The following is a 19,992-nucleotide window of genomic DNA, read 5'->3' on the forward strand; positions in this document are numbered from 1 at the left end:
TAGATGTTTGTCAGAACTGCCTTTTCATTGGGGGAAACCATGCATGTGTTTATTCCTTTACATACCGTTTTAATGACAATGCAAACGTATAAAATAACCCCATTGTATTACGATGATTGCTGTTATTATAAGTTGTAATAGTGTCAGATGCTGAATAGTCGTAGAAGCTGTTAGTAGTGAGATTAATGAAACAACTCAGTTTCCCCTTTTCAAATAGTATTATACGATTTCAAAACCTATTTCGCTTTATTATGACGCATGTGGTGTATTCCCTTCTTGTGAATTTTGTTTTCACAACTGCAAAGGCAAATCAGCTGACTCACTAATCCAAACATTTCTATTGCACCATGTGGTCTGAACACCCAGACGCTTCATCACACAACACACTCAGTAAAGTAAATACACACCAATCATCTGCAGATGTACAAAAATGTATAATTTATTTTCTCTTCCTTCTCATGCTCATGTAACCATGCTCTCCCACAAGGGCTGACCTGGGCCCTGTGCGAGAGCCGGTGTGAGTAATGCTGAGGTCACCGCACTCCAGATCTGCTCTGAATAACTTCCTCCTAAATTGCTCTGCGCAATCTGGGCAAAAACTGCAATCTTGGGAAATACTGTCACACAAACTGCAGGCGGGGAGAAGACATCTAGGGCTTCACCATCAACAATAATAATGATGATAATGTGCATCTGTGCTTCATACACACATTTATTGCAAATGATCATTGGTATGTGAGTGTGTGTAAACTCAAAAAAGTGCCAGTACCACACAGGAAATACACACTTCTCAATACATGGTTAACGATGATCTGTATGTATGCAATGCAATGAGGTCAGCTGGGCCGAACGTGGCCAGCTGTTGAATTGTACTTTGCTTATTATTTCTAAGTTATTAAACTGGGTTATGATGTCCCCTTTGGCAGGGGTCTGTCAGCAACGTCATTACACGTGTCGGCTCGATTGTAATCTGCACAGAAACTCCCTTGACCCGTTTTCTGAGCAGCTCTCTCAGCGCTGCAACAACAGCATGCTTCTTCTGATGATGAAGATGAAGATGATGATTAATGACCCTCTATTGTGTGCATTGCACTTGACCAAGAAAGACACACACACACATTGAGCATGCACGCAAGACGACGCTGCAGGAAATCGAGATAATTGAATAGGACGTGAAACAGTTTCTGCCAAAAGTGCACTGATGTGCGCACGGGTGGAAGAGGGCTGTCAGTCTCGGTATGGAAGTGCTGCCATTGCCTGTACAGGCGCCAGGGGGCGGCTTCAGCCCCTCTCCCACACGCCGCACCGATGGGGTCCGATGACTCCGGCAGCGCTGAACTCACATCTCCACTGCAGCTGGAAGTGCCAGGCAGGCAGTCGCCGTCTCCTCGGCTCTCTCTCTCTCTCTCTCTCTCTCTGTCTCAGATCTTCCTCATCCCTCCCTCACCTCTCCGGCTGCAATGGACCCGGAGAAGCCCGAGCTGCCCGACGGGGACGGGCTGTCGCCGGTGCTGCTGTACGGGGAGTTCACCGGCGCCCAGAACAGACGGACCCGGTTCGCGGTGCGGCTGACCGAGCGCCGGCTGAGCGCGCAGAGGATCGCCGCGGCACCTGCGGCGCGGAGTCAGGTGCTGCACAACCTGGAGGACTGCGTCGGCTGCCGGGCTTTCGCGGAGCAGGACGCCTCGGACTCGGGGGCTTATTTCTCTGCCTATTTCTACCCATTGAGGAGGCGGTGGATGAGCTCCGGGGCGGCCCGGCAGCGGGTCGAGCGCTGCTTTCGGGTGGCTTCGTCCCAGGACGCGCAGCTCAACCTGGCGGAGGCAGAGAGGTGGGCTCGGGCCATCCGCCAGGGCTGCAGCCGCCCGCGGCCGCACAGAGCAGGTGAGCGCCTCATATCCAGGAAGCATGTGAAACGCACACGTATATATGTTGCTATTGATGCATTTATTCACTTCCTCTTTCCTTTCTGACTAACTCACTCACTTACTTATTTTCCTGCTTGTTATACATTAGTTTAATTAATGAATGTAATTGTTCTCCAGCCTGTGTTAATGTTTAAGGTAACATTTGTGTTACTGTGTAACTGCCCGACCACCCCTCCTCCACCTTTCTAGTTCTTAACCCGACAGTTAAACTTTATTTTTCAATCCACACATGATGTTGTGTAGCAGCTGCTGAGTAACAATGAAACAACACAGAAACACCATCGGAAACGGTCACCGCAGAGATCTGTGCCATGTCAGTAGACACACCTGCGTGTTTCTGAGCAACTAACTTTAATAGTCGTATAGTGTATACACTATACATGTACTTTCTGTTTACCTACACGTATGACCATTTGATTTAACTACTAAACACAACGCTGTTTTTATTGTGTGTCATGTATTAAAGTAATAACGAAAACATGGTAGATCCAAGTTAATTACATTAATCTTGGATTTTGTAGTCAGGATTCCAATCGCATTAGTAGCTATAATTTACCAAGCCACCCCACAGAGTAAAAACCTTAACTCTTTGTAGTGGATTAAAATGTATGAAACACGTCCAGTCCTATATATAAATCAACAAACAAATACATACAAATAATAACACAACCACAACACTGGGTAAATCCCAAAAGAAAAGCAGTCATGTCTACACAGAGAAGTCCTAAATCATTGTGGAGAGTACAATAGCCTCATATTTCCTCCCTCAAATAATCTCTCGGAAACCATCAGTGAAGCCCAAACTGTGTAAAGCACAATATTTTGCTCACTCCTTAATCCTGTCCCACAAACATCTTCTGAGATACTGGCCACTTGTGTTCTGATTTCGGCTGATCAACAATTTGGTTTCCTGGGGTTTCTCGTATTATGTTTTGGATCTGTTGGGCCCAGCTGTATCTGCACAGCAGGCCAGTGCTCGGTGAAAGACAATGTCATAATAGCCTTCTTCACATCGCGTTCAGTGTGCCAGAAAAAGGGCCCAGCGATACACCTCTGTGTCAATAATGCATGAGTTCACTCATCACTTGAAACAGCGGCTCTGCCAGGGCATTCGTTGCTGCTGTGCTCCCTTGCAGGCCTGAATGAGCCATACCTGATCTCTCCCTGGTGCCCCTGTTGGCAAAGGAACCACCCGGGTAGATTTTAACCCTTTCCTCGTGGGATGTTTGTGCGGAGTAGTTCGTCCACTTTCTCATTAGTGAAGAATGAATCACTTCAATTTTAATTGTAGGGTGCTTGCACATTATGCTTCATCAGCATGTTTTCAGCTGAGGGCACCTCCTGTAGACCAGCAGTAATCCACCCCTTTCCAGGAATTTTACACCTGCTTCTGAAAGGGAGTAGCACAAAAGGGCAACATCTGTTTTGTGTTTAGGAAAAGGGATTCAGAAAGATTGAGAACACACTGCTGTAGAGTCATGTTGTTAGTCATTTTATTTGAAGCTCAGCAATGTGATGAGATTTTCCCCTCACTGTGGGTTTCAAAAGCCGAGCTCAGCAAGCAGTCCCACAGTGGGAAGCCTCAGTGGGCACACAGCTCATGCCAGCCATGGTATTTCACAGACCCAATTGTGTAGAGGACTGGTGACTGGCGATCACATGGCCTTTAAGCCATTACAGGGTCGTCTGGTGAGAGTGTTAGTCAGCCAGAGGAAAACTGCACCGTGGTCAGTTTTTCATGACTTGTGCACTTTGAGTGTGAAAGGCCAAGCCGCAGCCCCGATGAACTCGGAAACGGGCAGAATCGCAAACGCATCGTGTGCACGGCCAAGGGTGACAATCCACCGTTTCCTCCTGAACAGATGGGTGGGATATTATTCCCTTTATGAGTCGAAGCTAGTGGGTGTAGATACTTTACAGTTACAGCCTGTTATTGTAAATTTGGTGTCAGCTGTTCAGTACAGAAGGCAAGATACCCCACTGCCTTCATTAGGATTTGTAAGCTGCTTTTGTTGTTGGGCTGTAGGTTTTATTTATTTGTATTCGGAAGTAAAATCCCATTTATTTTGAGGGCCGAAGACGTTGGGTAATATGTATTGCAGAAGAAAATTAAAGTTCTCCCTTCGCTGGGCACAATTTAAAGCGGCCACTTCCGGTGTAGTCAGGTGTAGTGAGGGATCGAGGACAGCGGCAGCAGGGAGTTTGCAGGTGTCCATGGTTATGGAGCCTGGTGCTTTGGGCCAGGCGTAGTTCTGTCACACCACCCACCTGTCGGTAGGGTTGCGACCTTCGAGATAATTGGAAGGACTAATTTTTCCTCACCTCGGGTGCTGTGCAAAACACACAAGAAGTAAACAAGGTATTTTTATCCCTGTAATGGACTAATTCATTAATGCTTCCAATTAGTTTCGAAGGGACTGACTAGAGGGCTTGCCAACAAACCGGCCTTCGCACAAAAGGCATGTTTTTAATCGGTAATAAACTGCAATGCCCCCCCCCCCCCCCCCCCCACACACACACACACACACACACACACACACACACACACACACATCCATCTACTGGCTAATGTCTCTAAAGGTTGTTTTCTTCTGGGGAATGAAAGACAGTCCATTTGCATTTATTTAACAGAAGCTCACAGACCGTCATAATGCAATGACATCATTAATTTATTAGATTGTGTTAGCTTGCACGTTCCCGGGCAGCTGAGAATACAGTATTTAACAGAGTATATACATTTTAAATGAGTAACACAAGGTTAATAGAACCAAAGGGTAGAAAGAAAGGTTAGAGAACGTGCTTTTCCAGTTAGCAGGGATTGATTTACACTCCTGTGATCAATACACCACAGCTTACAGAAGCGTAGTGCGGAGAAAAGGCCGTAAACATCATTCGCAATGGAAGTTACATTCTTGCCGACAGACGTTGCTCATGCCGTATGCATCGAGGCGGTCCCCCTCATCCTCGGAGAACCGTCAATCCACCAGGATTCATTTTGTGTTCAATTAAACCTGACAGGCTATAGCCTAATCAAACCGAGGAGTGTGTAGGCTCTCTCTTCAGTCGTCGGTCACAGGATATGTTTCTCAGCCATGTAATGTAAAGTATTTAAGATCTTGCGCATCTTGAGTTGTATTAGTATTAGATGTGTTTTTTGGTTTGTTCTAGGCTGCAGTATAATCTAAGAATATATTAAATTGAAGTATAACATGATCCATATAGATATTGCCAGGCTTTTAAGTCATGCTAATATTTTAATAGAAGAATCTGGAATATTAGTTATATATACAAAAAAACAACTATAATTTTTGCTTTGTCTTAAAATCTGCACTAATTATACGGGTAGGACCACGTGGTTTGTGAGTCAAAAGTAAGGTTTGATTGATCTAAAGTCTCTACGCAATTCGGTTTCCTGTGTTACCAGATGCTTTGCTCACAGGCAGCACCACACGTTCAAAATACTTCCCTATTCGTGACCCGAGAGGTCAAATGTGGTTTGCACTCTTGCAAGATAGGCATATACTGTATGTTACCAAATCCATGCTGGTATTCTTCTTCGACTTGACTTTGGACAGCCTCTCTTGCTATTGCACTTCTACTAACAGTAGCACTGACTCTATAAAGCAAACTGTATTCTCTTCATATCACTCAACTACTATTAGGCAAATCAGTGTAAAACTCTGATGTGTCCTGTTGTTTACTTAGTGCCATTTAACTGATCATTTATTTAGTCCTTCTGTCTGACTGTGTGTGAGTGTGAATCTGATTGCGTGTGAGTGTGTGTAAGAGTCTGTGTGTGTGTGATAGTGTAAGTGTTAAGTGTTAGTGTATGTATGTGTGTGTGTGGGTGAGTTTGTGTCTGTAAGTGTGAGTGTGTGAGACTGATTCTGATTGTGTGTGTGTGTGTGTTCCCCACAGCTCAGCCAAGTGCTGATGCTGCTGAGTTGCTTGGCTGTGACCGGAGCCCAGCAGGGAACACTCAGCCGCCCCCCGGACACTCGTCTCCTCTTCTCTGCAACGGATCTTGACATGCTGTCATGGCCCCTAACCCTGCCTCCACAGCGGCTTGTGCTCTTGTGCTCTTGCCCTCACCCTCAGTCCGCAGCCCATCTGTGTACCGAGTCTGAGTCACTGTCGTTCGCTTCGTGACTCAGGTCCTTGTTACGCAGTCGCATGACCCGCAGATGTGCTTCCCAATAACAAAGCTCCTCTTGTTAACCAGGGTGGCCCGATTCCCTCCAATGCCACCCATTTCTCACGACTTGCACGTCTTCCTCACTCACAGCATTAGCATATCTGTGGTGTCTCATCACCTGCCTTAGCAATCCTGTTTTCCCGGCAATGGGTGAATGAAATCCCTATAGAGAGGGCTTTTCCTGTCTGGAAAACAGCTAGGCTCTCCAGCAAAGACATAAGCTCTGTGGGAAGTGGCCGTGGTAGCCCAACGCAAGGCTGTTGTTTTTTCATGACTCTCTTACCCTCTGTTCTCAAGAGAGGTATAGGGGGATGATGCTTTTCTGCTTAGATATATACAGTCCTCGGTGTGTGACACACTACGAACTCTGTACTGTACTAGATGTTTTGGGAGGGTGTTGCATTCTTCAATTGACTTCTCCTGGCCTCGCCTTGCTGTATAAAACAAATCTGAATGCCTTCTTTTTCCCTTCCAATAGTTCTCTCGTTTTGAAGATACTCAAAATAAACCACACCGAAATCCCGAAACAGTAGGGGTTTTCAGACCGTGACCGTGTGTGTCATCGGCGCTGGCTCTGCTGTGATGCAGGGCGTGCCGTGCTCAGCCTGTGGCCATTTCCCCTCTCGTGGTGCAGAAACCCCTGACAGACGCTGCTTGGCACCCACTCAGCCCTGCAGCACAACGCTGGCTGGCGTCTGTCCAGCAGGGCCGCAGACCGTCCACTCTGGAGCTCTGACGAAAACAGGCTCGCGTCCCCTGACACTGATGGAGGGGCCCAGTCGTGGACCAGGACTGCTCAGACACCATGTCACTGATGTTTTTGTGCCACTACTAAAGTTACTGTCCTGGTAGCGTAAAGCACCGTAACACTTGGAAGCTGTAGCTGCTTTTATTCTGCGCTTGGCTCCTTGCCGGGAGTGACCAGTCTGCTTTTAATCATGTCTTGGTTGATGTGTCCCGACAAACTGCTTTTGTTTAATAACCTCCCTTGTTGATGATTATAATTTAAACTGCATTTAACTATAGTACGTTAATATAAAAACAATGTATGTCAAACAGTCAAATATATAGTGACTATCGGTCTGTTTTCGGTCATCTTTTTCTTGCGAGTTCCTCCAATTTTCACCCTTAAAATAGAAGCAGTTGTGAAACATTATTGCTTTATAAAGATTATTGCTTAATAGATACTTGCTGTAACCTGAAAATCAGCACACTTTTTATGAGGGGGTGGGGGGAAAGTTTGCCTGTTACACTACCTCCAGTAGTTGATAAGATATACCTGTTCTGTTTGAAAGCAGGTCAAACTGAAATGCAGGCCGCTGTTACTATGGGGACAAAGACAGATAACCTCGGCTCACAGGTCGTGTTTCAGTTTAACTCAGACAAATAAAGCACAATATTGTCTCACTGTAAATATAACTTCTTCTGTTGTATTGTGATTCTATTTGATAATGCAAGGTAAACACTTCGCTTCTACTATATGAAACAAATAGAAAATAACAACTTCAAGTTAAACAAGAAAAAAAAAAGCAGGGCAGAGGGAATGGAAACAGTAGCGCTTTATCCGGCTGTGGGAGAGGTAGGGGAGTGTTTTCTGAAATCATCCACGATTGTAGGGCAAGACTGAGGAGAAATAACACATATGCATTCATAAAGCTGTCGGCTGAATGGCCCATTCAGCTCAGTCACCCATCCAAAACCTTGGCATGCCAGGCCTCATTATGATCTACAGTCTTGGTGCCACTGCAAGGTAATTAGATCTGTAATTTGTCCCGATAATGGAGACGCTTCTTCGGCGCGCTGGAATTAAAATTTAAAGATGGGATAAAGTAATTCCATTAACTATCCATTCCATCTCTTGGGCTGTGCCGTATGTGTATGTGATACCATTCCCAACTCACTGTGCTGTGTTTGAGATTAGAGACCATATGGCATAGGCTTGCAAAGTTTTGGGGGGGGGTAGTGTTTCAGATTAAATCCAGCCCAACATTAAAGTATACATAAATGAATGGCACAATCTGCCATTGTAGTAAAAGCAGAGAGGCTGCTATTGTGTGTCAGCCTGGTCACGCTTCGTGCATTTCTCCTACAGAGGCACCTGACAGTTCTGTTCTGAATTTCTGGGTTCTGCCTGGACAATAATTATTTGTGCTCTTAAAATAGGTGTACCTTTTAAATGGATCGCAGATATGTAGGAGGACATTAAACAAACAAACAAAGAATGTGTCTGGGTTTAGGCAATACCCCTGGTGTGGAATGAAATCTGAGTTTTTTTTTTTAAAGAAAAGAAAGAGAAAACGTGTCTTGACTGTGAGGTGCAATGTTGTGTGACCCGATCGGTATCTCTGCGTATTGCTGGGGCTGATGGGCAAGTTGCGGCCCGTGTCCGAGGCCCGTGTCTGAAACGGAAGTGGAGATAATTCTGCCCATTGACAGAAGCTGTGTGTGCAGACATTTTCACAATAAAGCAACCTCGAATATATTTATGAGCAAAATCAATCATTTTAAGTAACTTGTCAGGCCCAAAACAAACGGCAGTGCCCAGTATGATTAGTTACAATATTCTGGAAATGCCTTCAGCGCCGCTTGTGTACAAACCCCCATTATGCGGGAGACAATGCGTTATGTGTATGGCATTGGAAGCTGTTCAGATATTGTCTGTAGATGTTTTTTTTGCTTGCTCATTTGTTAGTTTTTCTGATTTTAACAGCTCGCAATGTTTTGTTCCACTATCGCTGGCTATTGAAAAGAGGGAGATTCGAGGGTGACTACTTGTCATTATGAATCTAATTTTTTTTTTTTTTTTTTGCTAAGCCGGGTGCTATTTCCGGGGGGGTGGCTATCTTAAAAACTAGACAGAGGGTCCTTGTGTGACAGGAGAAGCTCAGCAGGGTCAAGTCCGGTGCCAAGGTCCTTCGCATTGCACTGTGCAGCTCAATTCATCCGGCAGTGCCCTGGCAGGCTCGACCTCCCAAGCATCCAATCAGCCCGGTGTGATGCATCTGCAGCTCATAAAGATTCTGGATTGGGAGCGATGGGCACGGAAGTCCTTTGTTTGGCCACAAAGCTGGTACATCTATGGCAGCTGCATTGCTAACTTCCCCTGCCAAAGGCCAAACCATCGAGACCATCGGGGTCTAGTGCGCTGCGCTCTTTATTAGTCGTTGAGGACAGCTCTGTGCCCCCCCCACCTCTATCCAGTAAACCTTGCAACTTTGTTTGTGAAAGTCTGCAGTTAAAAGATCTACTCTGACAGGCACTCCCCCAGTTCCAGTGTACATGTGGTTGTCCCGAGGTATTTTACCAAAGCCTGTTATTATCCAAAATTATATTCCCTCTTGGCTCTGCCCTTACGGAGTTTATCTTTGCTTGTGTTTTTATGCTTTTCAAGAAATCCCTAATAACTTATTTATTTTCTTTATATTTTCAGTTTTGTCTATAAAGCAATCGTAGGTACTTCTATTAGTTTCCTGGAGTTGTATTTAGCTGCTGTTTTCAGGTTAGTTCAGTCAGCACAAACAGTATGAGGATTGTGTGTTTTGGGGCACTGGTATTCAGTTGAGGACTTAAAACAATGTCTTTGATAAACATCTGCCTGAAGAACGCTGACCAGCACCTATCATCGCATCAAATACAACGACAACTGTAACACACTCAGGCCTCTGTTAATTATAATGCATGTGCTAAATCTGTATTTTAATTAGATGTAATCACTTCTGATAGATAAGACTGCAAACCAATTTCTATCTGAAGATATAAAAAGGCTTCTCCAACTCACATCCTCAGTTCTTTTATTCATTAGATATGGGAAGAGGATTCAGGGTTAACCTTCATTACTTTTTTGTAATATATTTGTTACAACTGCACTGGTGTATCTCTGAAACCATAGGACACACAGATTTATCAAACACTGAATGTGATGTGGTTGATCTCCGATAGCACATACCTGAGATAGCCTGTTAGATTGAATAAGCCCAGCATTTCTGTGACACCTTTTTGAGGCTTTCATCACTATTTAGTTTATCCCAGAAACATATATATTAATTTGGTGCTCTGATCCTGATCTCAGCAACATGGATGTAAGAACATGATCGCAAACCAACGCACAGAATGAGAGTCTCAGATGAAAAGCTGACACGCATGTGCGAATATCGATGTCACCTGTCTCCGTCTCTCTGTTCTCTCCAGGGACACTGTACGACATGCTGCCGACACCCGGTCGTCTCCTGCTGCTGCTCAACCCCCACAGCGGGAAGGGACAGGGCCTCTCGCTCTTCAACAGCCACATCCAGGGGATGCTCACCGAGGCCGGCGTGCCGCACACACTCGTCGTGACAGGTTGGTGTCTCTTCCTCGGGGGAGGAGAGTTTTACAATCTCGCTGTAAAGGTGCATTCGGTGAGAGCTGCGGAGTTGGAGTTTGCCATATGCTGAGTGTGGCCTCAGATTGTGCCACATATACAACTCTGTATCCTGGGGGGTGAGGTCTATTTAAAAAATAAAAAATGTAGATTGAGTGCCTAGCCTAGAAACCAGATGACTGAATGGGCAACCCAGGGACTCCCGGGAGAAACTGAAGTGTTGTGTGCCTCATTTAAGTTACAGATATTTATGTAAATAATTTGCAAAGGTTTTTTTCTCACAGACACATTTCATTAACATATACTCGGATTCCCAGCCTGGCCCGGCAGAATGTCTTATTTTTAAACTTCTTGTGCTCACCCCCGCCTCCCCATTCACCCCGACTGCACGGTATTGTTTGAAAGCTGAGCTGCTCTGGCCTGAAGCGGTGATTCAAGACTCTGTCTAATGCCAGGGGTTCGGGGGAAGTTTAGCAGCTGTATTGTAATAAAGAGGGACAATCTGATTACAGATGCATCGCTGTATACCGTTGCCATCCCAGGCAAGGAGGGAATGTGGGTCACGGGAATCGTATCACTCACACTCGAGTCCATCCAGCACGCACTCGGAACACATTCGACAAGAGCACCTCGCCTCACGCCTTCAATTATGCATTTTGCTAAACTAACGACCTGCCTGGAAACACGTCTCTGCTTCCTACTAAAGACATTTAAATATTAGGAATAATGCTTAGAATCTACACAATTATACTAGCAAATATTATTTTTTAATGTCCCCAGAGGTTGTTAGTGTTAGCTACAGTATGGGAGTCATTTGTGTGGTCTCTAGTGCATCAATACCGATCCTACTGCTACAAAGAGCGAGAAATCGGTCAGATCTGTACTGACTGCCACACAGGAGCCCAGTCCAGGGCTCAGAACTGAGCCAGTGCCATGATTGCGGAGTCATCTGCATGCGTCCTATCACAAGAGTGGCCGATCGATTGACTAAAGACTCGCATTTATGCCCATTTTGGATTCTTGGCATAAAGAAAGGGGAGCGAGAAACGGACAGGAGCCTCAGTTTGCTAACTTTTTTATTTTTTTATTTAGGTTCTGCTAAAAAGCCAATAGCCTAATTGATTAATTAGCATAATGCCTAAAGTGCAATAAATAAACCGATGTGCCTGTGTCAGTACTGTTTTCAATTCCCACAGACTGAACATCCTCTTTGGTTTAAAATCAAGGGGACCGAGAGGAGGGGATGGAGGTTGTGAGAGTCGCAGGGGGTTAAGCTGTTAGTCTTTCAAATAACCGCAGTGAAAATAATCTGCAGCAGTGAAATAACAATGGCTAGACTTAGCTGCCCCCCCCCCCCCCCCCCACACACAACCACCACCAGTGAAAATTAGTCCCGTGAAAAGAACTGCAACATAATGGGTTAGTCTCGCTTGGTGGAGCCCAGAACTGAATCCCAGAAGGTGAGCAGGTTAGGTTTTTTCTTGCCTTTCTTGCTCTGTTCTGGCTCCAGCTCTTGTTCTAGAAGAGAAGACACAGCCAGACTAGTGTTTTTGTCTTCCTTCATATTCGGCATCTGCAAATCCGCCCGTTTAAAACCTCACAAGCAGCCGCCGTGTTTGACCTGCCGTATTTGAGGAGCTGATGTGACTTGACTTCATAGTGAGACATCAATTCCTTGCATCTTCTGAGAGTTATCGATGCCCACGTGATCCCTCCTCTGTCCCAGCCCAGGAACTCGGCTGGAAAAAACAACAACAGTAAAACGCATAAAGACATCACCTTTCTGGGACATAGTTTTCCAACACTTATAATACCACTTGAAACTAGTTCTCCTACGAGCTTTTGGCTCGAATGATTGTTACTAGTAATCACAGTCAATACTGGCATTGGTTTTAATCCCCGACAGTTCAGTATCTCTGAGCTGTTCATCACGCAGGTTGCTTAAAGAACCGTCCTATTGGTCTACAGGACACTGTCAAGATAACCAGGCCTTACTGAAACGCTTACCTAAGCACAGGTAGATCAAGAGAAGGATATTAGAGTCACTCCGATGTTATATTGAATGCTGTAAAGACCAGTTTGGTCCTCTCTTCCCCCTGTTGTGTATCATTAGCCATTATCCCTGTAGCTTTCGACCAGAACAAAGCGGAGTGTCACCCAGCTGTGCCTTCCAGCGTGATGCAGTGATGTCTTTGTCTGCAGACATGTCCCTCCCTCACCCCTTGTCTCACAGCTGCTCGCATTTCTCCCCCCCCCCCCCACAGAGCGTCAGAACCATGCCAGGGAGCTGGTGAGAGAGGCGGACCTGTCGCAGTGGGACGCCGTGGTCATCATGTCCGGGGACGGCCTCCTTTTTGAGGTGAGCAGCTGCCCGTCCACACTGGGCCCACGAAACCCACACCAATCAATCATACGCTGCTTCGTATCCTCTCTTCCTCTTGTCGAGTGAAATTAAATGTATTTCCCTGCATGTATTCAGTCATGACAAACAAAACTAGTGTCGTAACAGCACTGTTTTGTGCTGCTCAGCTGTATTTATTTGAATATCACTGTATTACAAGTTAGTGTCCCAAAATAAAAATTAAAAATACAAGCCAAAGAAAAGCACACCGGAGTGACACGGTGGTGCTCTGAGGGGTTCTGGGCATTTGGGCAATAATCATCTCTCTGTGGCCCCCAGGTGGTCAATGGCCTGATGGAGAGGGAGGACTGGGAGACTGCCATCCAGACCCCACTGGGAATCCTGCCCGGGGGCTCGGGGAACGCCCTGGCGGCCTCCATCAACCACTACTCTGGGTAGGAGCTGCGGTCTTTACAGCCTCATGCTGAGTTTCATCTGCAGCATGTCTCTGCTTTCCACACAGAGCTGGAAATGCTAATGAACCGCGTCAGGACAATAACACATCAGTGCAAATAAACGAGTAGGCACCGGGTTCCTGTTTATAACTGGCAGTTTAAATAAAAGCTAAATAAGATCCTGGAGCCTTTGAAGGTCATTCGTGATGCTGGGTGTTTGTTTACAAGCGCATTTCCCTCATCAGCCAGTCCTGGTGACTGGAAACATCAGCCCCCTCTGCTGGAGATTCGCTTGAAGGACATTCGCTTTTCGGGATGAAAACCTTTGAACAGATCAAACGCACGTGCTTTGAATGCATACTCTTAAATGTCATTTGAAACGTTGGTCAGTTCTAAGGTGCTACAGGTTTAGAAATACTTATGATCATCTTATAAAACCCAGGGTTATTTATTTCTGCTCGTCACTCGTGACCTGATATGAATGAACAGCTGAAATAATAAGTGTGGTCTTCACGAGACAGGAAGCCCCCGAGGGCAGACTCTCTCCTCCTCTGCTCTTTCCCCCTGTGGGTTGCCGTTGTTTTCCGAGCGCCGCTCACGGTGATCTTGTCGCCGCAGGTCCCATGCCGTGACGGGTGAGGAGCTGCTGGTGAACTGCGGCTTCCTGCTGTGCAAGGGGCTGGTGTCCCGGCTGGACCTGGCATCGGTGCACATGGCCTCCAGCCAACGTCTCTTCTCCTTCCTGTCCCTGGCCTGGGGCTTCGTGGCCGACGTGGACACAGAGAGCGAGAAGTACCGGCACGTGGGGGCGGCGCGCTTCACGCTGGGCACTCTGGTGCGGCTGACCTCCCTGCGGCTGTACCGGGGCCGGCTGGCCTACCTCCCCGCCGAGGAGCCCCAGCTGCAGCCGCAGAGCCCGGCCGAGGGCTCCCCCCCAGCCCACGGCAGCTCCTTCTGCTCCTCTCTGCTGTGCCGCCCCGGGAAGGCCTCCTCCGACCAGAACGCAGCCCACACCCTCTACAACTCCTCCAACTCCAACAATGCCACCAAAGCCAAGAGCAGCGAGTCTCCACCGGCGGCGCTGCGTGGGCCGGACGACTCCCTACTGGTGCCTCTGGACCAGCCGGTGCCGGGCCACTGGACGGTGGTGAAGGAGGAGGAGTTCGTGCTGATGCTGGCCATGTACCAGTCCCACCTGGCGGAGGACCTCTTCGCCGCCCCCGAGTCCACACTGTCGGACGGGCTGATCCACCTGTTCTACGTCAAGGCGGGGATCTCCCGGGCTGCCCTGCTGCGCCTCTTCCTGGCCATGGAGAAGGGGGTGCACTTGACCTCCAACTGCCCGCAGCTGGTCTATGTGCGGGTCAGAGCTTTCCGCCTGGAGCCCTTCACCCCCAAGGGTGTGATCACGGTGGACGGTGAGGTGGTGGAGTACGGCCCGGTCCAGGCACAGGTGCACAACGGGCTGGGCCGACTCGTCACCGGCTGACCGCGCTCGTGCACAGAGATGGTACGAGGAGTAAAGCGGTACTGTGATGGATCCAAAGGTGATAGTTTCATTTTTGTATTGTATATTTTCTGAACTGAAGCCCTGACAGTGCCAAAGTAGTGACCCTTTGGGATATTTATTATTCATTAATATTATTTTATAATCGGAGTCCTACGTTCGTCCTGCTTTGACAATGTCTCTTGCTGCTCGTTAGTGGAGCTGGGACGGAGGGGTCCCTGCCAGGATTGTCGGTGGTGCATCGCTCTGACGGGTGATGATTTAACCCTTTCTTTTTCCCGTCTTACCCAATAGCTGCTACACATTCATAGATAACTGTATCCCCCTGCTTAGAGAAAAGCATGAATCAGTGATCTTACGAGTAGCACGAAGATCTGAGCTGCAGGTTGCGTCAGCTTCACAGCTGATAATTACTTTCTTTAGGTTATATTATTTTTGCAGCGGCTGAGCGTTGACTATATTCCCGGAGAGTAATCAGTCTTGATTTAAAGGGTCCGTGTGCTAATCGTTTCTGAGTGAGGAAAGGGAGCTGGAGGTCAGATGTGACATTTTGAATAAGCTTCAGCCGCACACGAGTGCCCTGTCACTGAGCTGCAGAACCATCGAAACGACTGAACTCCTACATCTATATATATATATATACATATATATATATATATATATACATATATATATGAATCATCTCATTAAAAAACCCATGCATATATGCATGACGTCATGCTGTGATGCTTTTCATAGACGAGCTGTGTCTGTAGGGGAGGTCGAGAAGGACGCACCAGTCAAAATAGCGTCTGGCTGTTTAGAAATATTGCATGCCGAGATGATGTGTATGTAGCGAATCCTGCTGAAGGGAAGGGGTTAAATCTGAGCCTTGACTCGAGCCGTCACCACCCGTATTGTCTCCCCCGTGCACTGTGTGTCCTACACGGGGGAGTCAAGAGGATATCCTCAAACGTTGGCACACCGGTCCTGTTCTGTCCAATAGGAACCGTGTGGATTTTTGAGCCATAAGCACCTATGTGTCCTTATCTGAATCCTTGAAACACAAAAATAAAACGTTTGCAGCGACGTTTGTGTTCCTGTAGAAGAGAACCTGGAGGGGAACTGGGGTTGGTCAAGAAAATGCTGTTTCTTATTTTCCTTTTTTATAACAGCCTGTGGATGATACAGCGATCTAAGATCATTAGGAAGAAGAAGAAAAAAGCAAGCAAAGCAAAGCATGGTTAATTGAGCAGAGCATGGGTCACTGGACCTGGGGTATTGATTAGATACATGCTGCATGAGAGACCAGCCTGGGATCTTTGGCATGGTTGCCTTATGCATAAGTAATGGAATAATTGCAATAATTTAATTATGCTGTGAGCAGGGGGAAGGGAAGGGGTCATAATTTGAAGACTTGTCATGCTGCAGTGTTTCCAGAGGTACGCGAAGATTGTTCTTCAGTCTGTTTCTCTCTTAATGCATTCATGAGTTGCATGTGCAGAACTGCCTGGAAGACATACATATTTATTATCCTGGATTAAACTGGCCCAAAACTGCAGATATTTATAGAAGCTTATGCTATTTCCAGTTGTATAAAGTAAGATGTGATCGATGCACATTACTCTGAACCCTGATCTCTAAATGCACAAATCTAGAAACTGGAAACACACAGAAGATCAGTCTCTTCCTGTTAACCAGAATAACCAGAGAACGAAAAACAAATCACTGGATCTGAGAATAGAAGCGTGTGGCGTCACTGAAGGAGTGCCGATGTCAGAGGCACTGCACCGGACGCACTGCGGTAAGAGCTGTCCAAAGATGGACAGAAGCACCGATCGAATGGTTCCCAAGAGGTGACAAAAGACCTAGAAGACCCCATGCAGAGTGTGAGGATGAAATAAGCCTTGCAGGACCTGGAAAAGAGACGCCGCACATCACACGCCCAGCAGTGGATCAGTTCGGGGTGCTGATGCTCATGTATGTTCAATACAGGATAACCTGTTAATCTGCAGAAACATGTACTTAAAGTAGATCTGAAATAGAACTGCAGAGAGCAGGCATACACAATATATTTTTATAATTGTTAGATATAATTACACACACTGTGTAACTGTGCCGTTGCCCACACCCGCCTCCCTCCCGTTAAAATAGCCTCTTCCAAGTAAATGTACTTGGTTTCATCTCCCGCTGCTGACGTTCATTGCCTTCAAATCAGAATATGCAGCATCTCAGCTTTCTGTGTTGGTATTGCAGACCTGACTGATCAATGCAGTGATTTCATATCATATGGACCGAATGTATCTTTTATACTGTAGCTTAGCAGATTCATAGAGGCCGTCGGACAGAGGGAAGGTGGTTCAGACTGTTATAGCAGTGGTTCTCAACCCTGCTCCTGGAGGAGCCCCTCCCCTGCTGGTTTTTGTTCCAACTGAGCTCTCCATTACTTATTTGAACCTTAATTGAACTACATTTCCTAAATTAGAGCCTTTTAATTATTTTAAACAGTAGGGGTTTTAAGTGAAGTATAAAGAACCAGCTCTTGTATTACTGTTTTATTGTGTGTAGTATTTTACGTTACATATAAAAACAATTCAATTTTTAATACTTGTGATTAAAAACTTTTAAAAAGCAATTCTTAAAATCACTTAATTTTTAAAATCTTTGTGATTTAACAAAATTAAGAACAAAAAAAAAACCTTAACTTTAAATAAACATGTGCACAAAACAACAAAACAAATGTGATTAAAGCAAAACTGCTCACCAACATAAAAGTCAAATACATTGAAAATAACTGAAAATGCATTGGACAAAATAAAGAAACAATTAAAAAGGTAAAAATAAAAAACAAACAAAAAAAGTCCAATGCATTTAAAATTAAATCCAAAACGGTCAATGTATTTGACAAAAAAATATATAACAAAACTAAACCAAAAAACCCCTAAACAATTAGTGATTTAAAAACAACTAAATCTTTAAAAACAGTTAAGATTCATTTTAAAAGTCATTTTAAAAACAATCATCCATAAAATAGTTAAAAGATCTTGGACTCGGGCTCCAGCAGGGGGAACTGACCGTCCCCGGAGGTGGGTCCCATCATGGGATCCTGAGCTCCCCCAGATCTTGTATCTGCCAGTTCTTAAAGGCTTCCTCCTTGCCCCTCTGATGGACCTCCAGATTGACATAGTCCCTTACGAACACCATGCCCCTCCGCGCGGTGACGATTGGGTCCAGCTCCTGCTTATTGAATAGACAGATGTTCCGTCCCTCCCACAGGGCCTGTTTCACTGCGCAGACGACACGCCACCAGCACCTCAGGGTGGAAGATGTTAGTCCCCTGGTAGGACCGTACAAGATCTGCTGGGCGGTCGCCCGCGCAGGAACGGCAAACCTGTGGAGGAACGGAGAAAACAGGAGCCAGACCCTGTAGGCGGAGGGGCACTCTCTAAAGATGTGAGCCTCCGTCTCCTTCCCCAGGCAACCCTTATAGGGGCAGGTGTCATAAGGAGCTAGGCCCCTTCTGTGCATGAACACTCAGGTGGGGAGACACCGATTCACAGCCATCCAGGAGACATCTTTCTGTGTATTCGTGAGGCAAACGTGCGTAGCGTTAGCCCAGATAAACCGGCAGGTTTCGGGAGGGAAATCTTCTATCCGGCTGGTCTCCTGGGTAGATCTCATCTGGCTACAGATGGTCTTATAATCCCAGGAGGCCAGCACGACTTTATGGAGGCCTACTTCGAGCGCAAAGGCTCGGAGCGCCCTGTAGAACGGCGGGGGATCCCACGAGTGCGGCCTGGTGTTATCCATGGCGCAGAGGCCGAATGGTCTCAGGCTGCTGGCAAAATAAAAGCGGTTCATAAAACTCACTTTCTTGCCAGCAGCCTGGATGTTCTTGACCACATAGGCCAGCCCCTGCGCCTTTATCAGCCGCACAACGTCCGGGACCCCCCTGCCTCCATCCAGGGTACCCTTCACCATCTGCACTCTTTTCAGCCTCTCCATTTTGCTCCCCCAGACAAACTGAAATATAATTCGGGTCACTAATTTTGCGATGACCTTGTCTGGGGGGAAGATCATTCCTACGTACAAGAGGCAGCTCTTGTATTACACAATTTAAAAAGTCAAATCTAAGCAGATTGTTACTTCAATTAAGGGTTCAGTTAAGTAACTGATCTCGTTTGGAACAAAAACCAGCAGGTCAGGGGTCCTCCAGCAGCAGGGTTGGGAACCCCTGTGTTATAGTGCAGCCATGAGCAGTGGGTGTTTACAGAAGTAATGAAGAAGAAATAGCACACGCTCGATGTACTGTAACTATGCAAAGTGTTGTACGCCAATTACCCACATTCTCCCACCAATAAAAAGCCTTTATGTTAAAGTGCTGTTCTAAACGTGAAAATCCATCTGCGTTATTTATTTTCTAAACAAAAAAGGTTTTTCCTCAGAGACGCGTCTAGTGACCTGCTCTGAGGACGTTGTCAGCCCAGGCACTTTATTCTTCAGCTCATCTCTACAGTGTGCCCTGAGCACAGTGGCACACAGTGATACAGATCGCACACTGCAGTCGATCACCTTCACAAGATAAAGGATATGTTTTTGTGAAATGTCAAAGCTCAGCACGGTGGGGTCTGTGGTGCTGTGCCCTGGAAGCTGCTCTAGTAAAGAAAGTGTGTTTGGGGGTAATTAAATATGGTACGGTTTTACTGTTAGAATAATCAATAGCATTTACTGGACGGTGTATAAGTACACCTATATATATATTTTTATTTTTACCACTTTGCAAATGTCTGTAATTTTTGTAAATCCCAAACCAAATCCTACTGTAATTGTACTTTGTACGAAAAGTATAAATCAATAAAAACCCTGAGAGAAAGTGATTTATTTTGTCCTTACCCTCTTTTCCCACCAATATTACAGAATATGGATCTGAGGTTTAAACCTGTAGCTTTTGTTGGCGCATCTCCTTTCTGCATTATAATACGAAACCAACAACAACTGGTTACCAAGTTTCAGCTTGCAGAGATTTAATGCATCACTTTATACATGTTCTGTAATGCAACCAAAAGTATTGGCATGTAAAAAACATAACAAAACAAAGCCAAAAACACAAAAAAATAAACCAACAAACAAAGAAAATCCCAACAACACGCACCCTGCAATTTATACACAGATAACCCAAGCACTCACAGTACCACTTAGAACGATCGGTTCGTGTATATATATATAT

At 45.9% G+C, this 19,992-nt stretch overlaps 1 protein-coding gene across 1 annotated transcript; it reads left to right on the forward strand.

Annotated features, from left to right (window-relative positions):
• The first annotated feature begins 929 nt into the window (after window positions 1-929).
• sphk1 (sphingosine kinase 1) lies at window positions 930-19,642 on the forward strand. Its single transcript, XM_066704278.1, has 5 exons — window positions 930-1,884; window positions 10,312-10,461; window positions 12,748-12,842; window positions 13,164-13,279; window positions 13,898-19,642. Exons 1-5 carry the CDS (start codon window positions 1,461-1,463, stop codon window positions 14,766-14,768), a joined length of 1,656 nt encoding a protein of 551 aa, XP_066560375.1. The 5' UTR covers window positions 930-1,460; the 3' UTR covers window positions 14,769-19,642.
• The last annotated feature ends 350 nt before the right edge of the window (window positions 19,643-19,992 follow it).

The sequence above is a fragment of the Amia ocellicauda genome, chromosome 5 (assembly GCF_036373705.1).
Source record: "Amia ocellicauda isolate fAmiCal2 chromosome 5, fAmiCal2.hap1, whole genome shotgun sequence".
Taxonomy (NCBI): domain Eukaryota; kingdom Metazoa; phylum Chordata; class Actinopteri; order Amiiformes; family Amiidae; genus Amia; species Amia ocellicauda.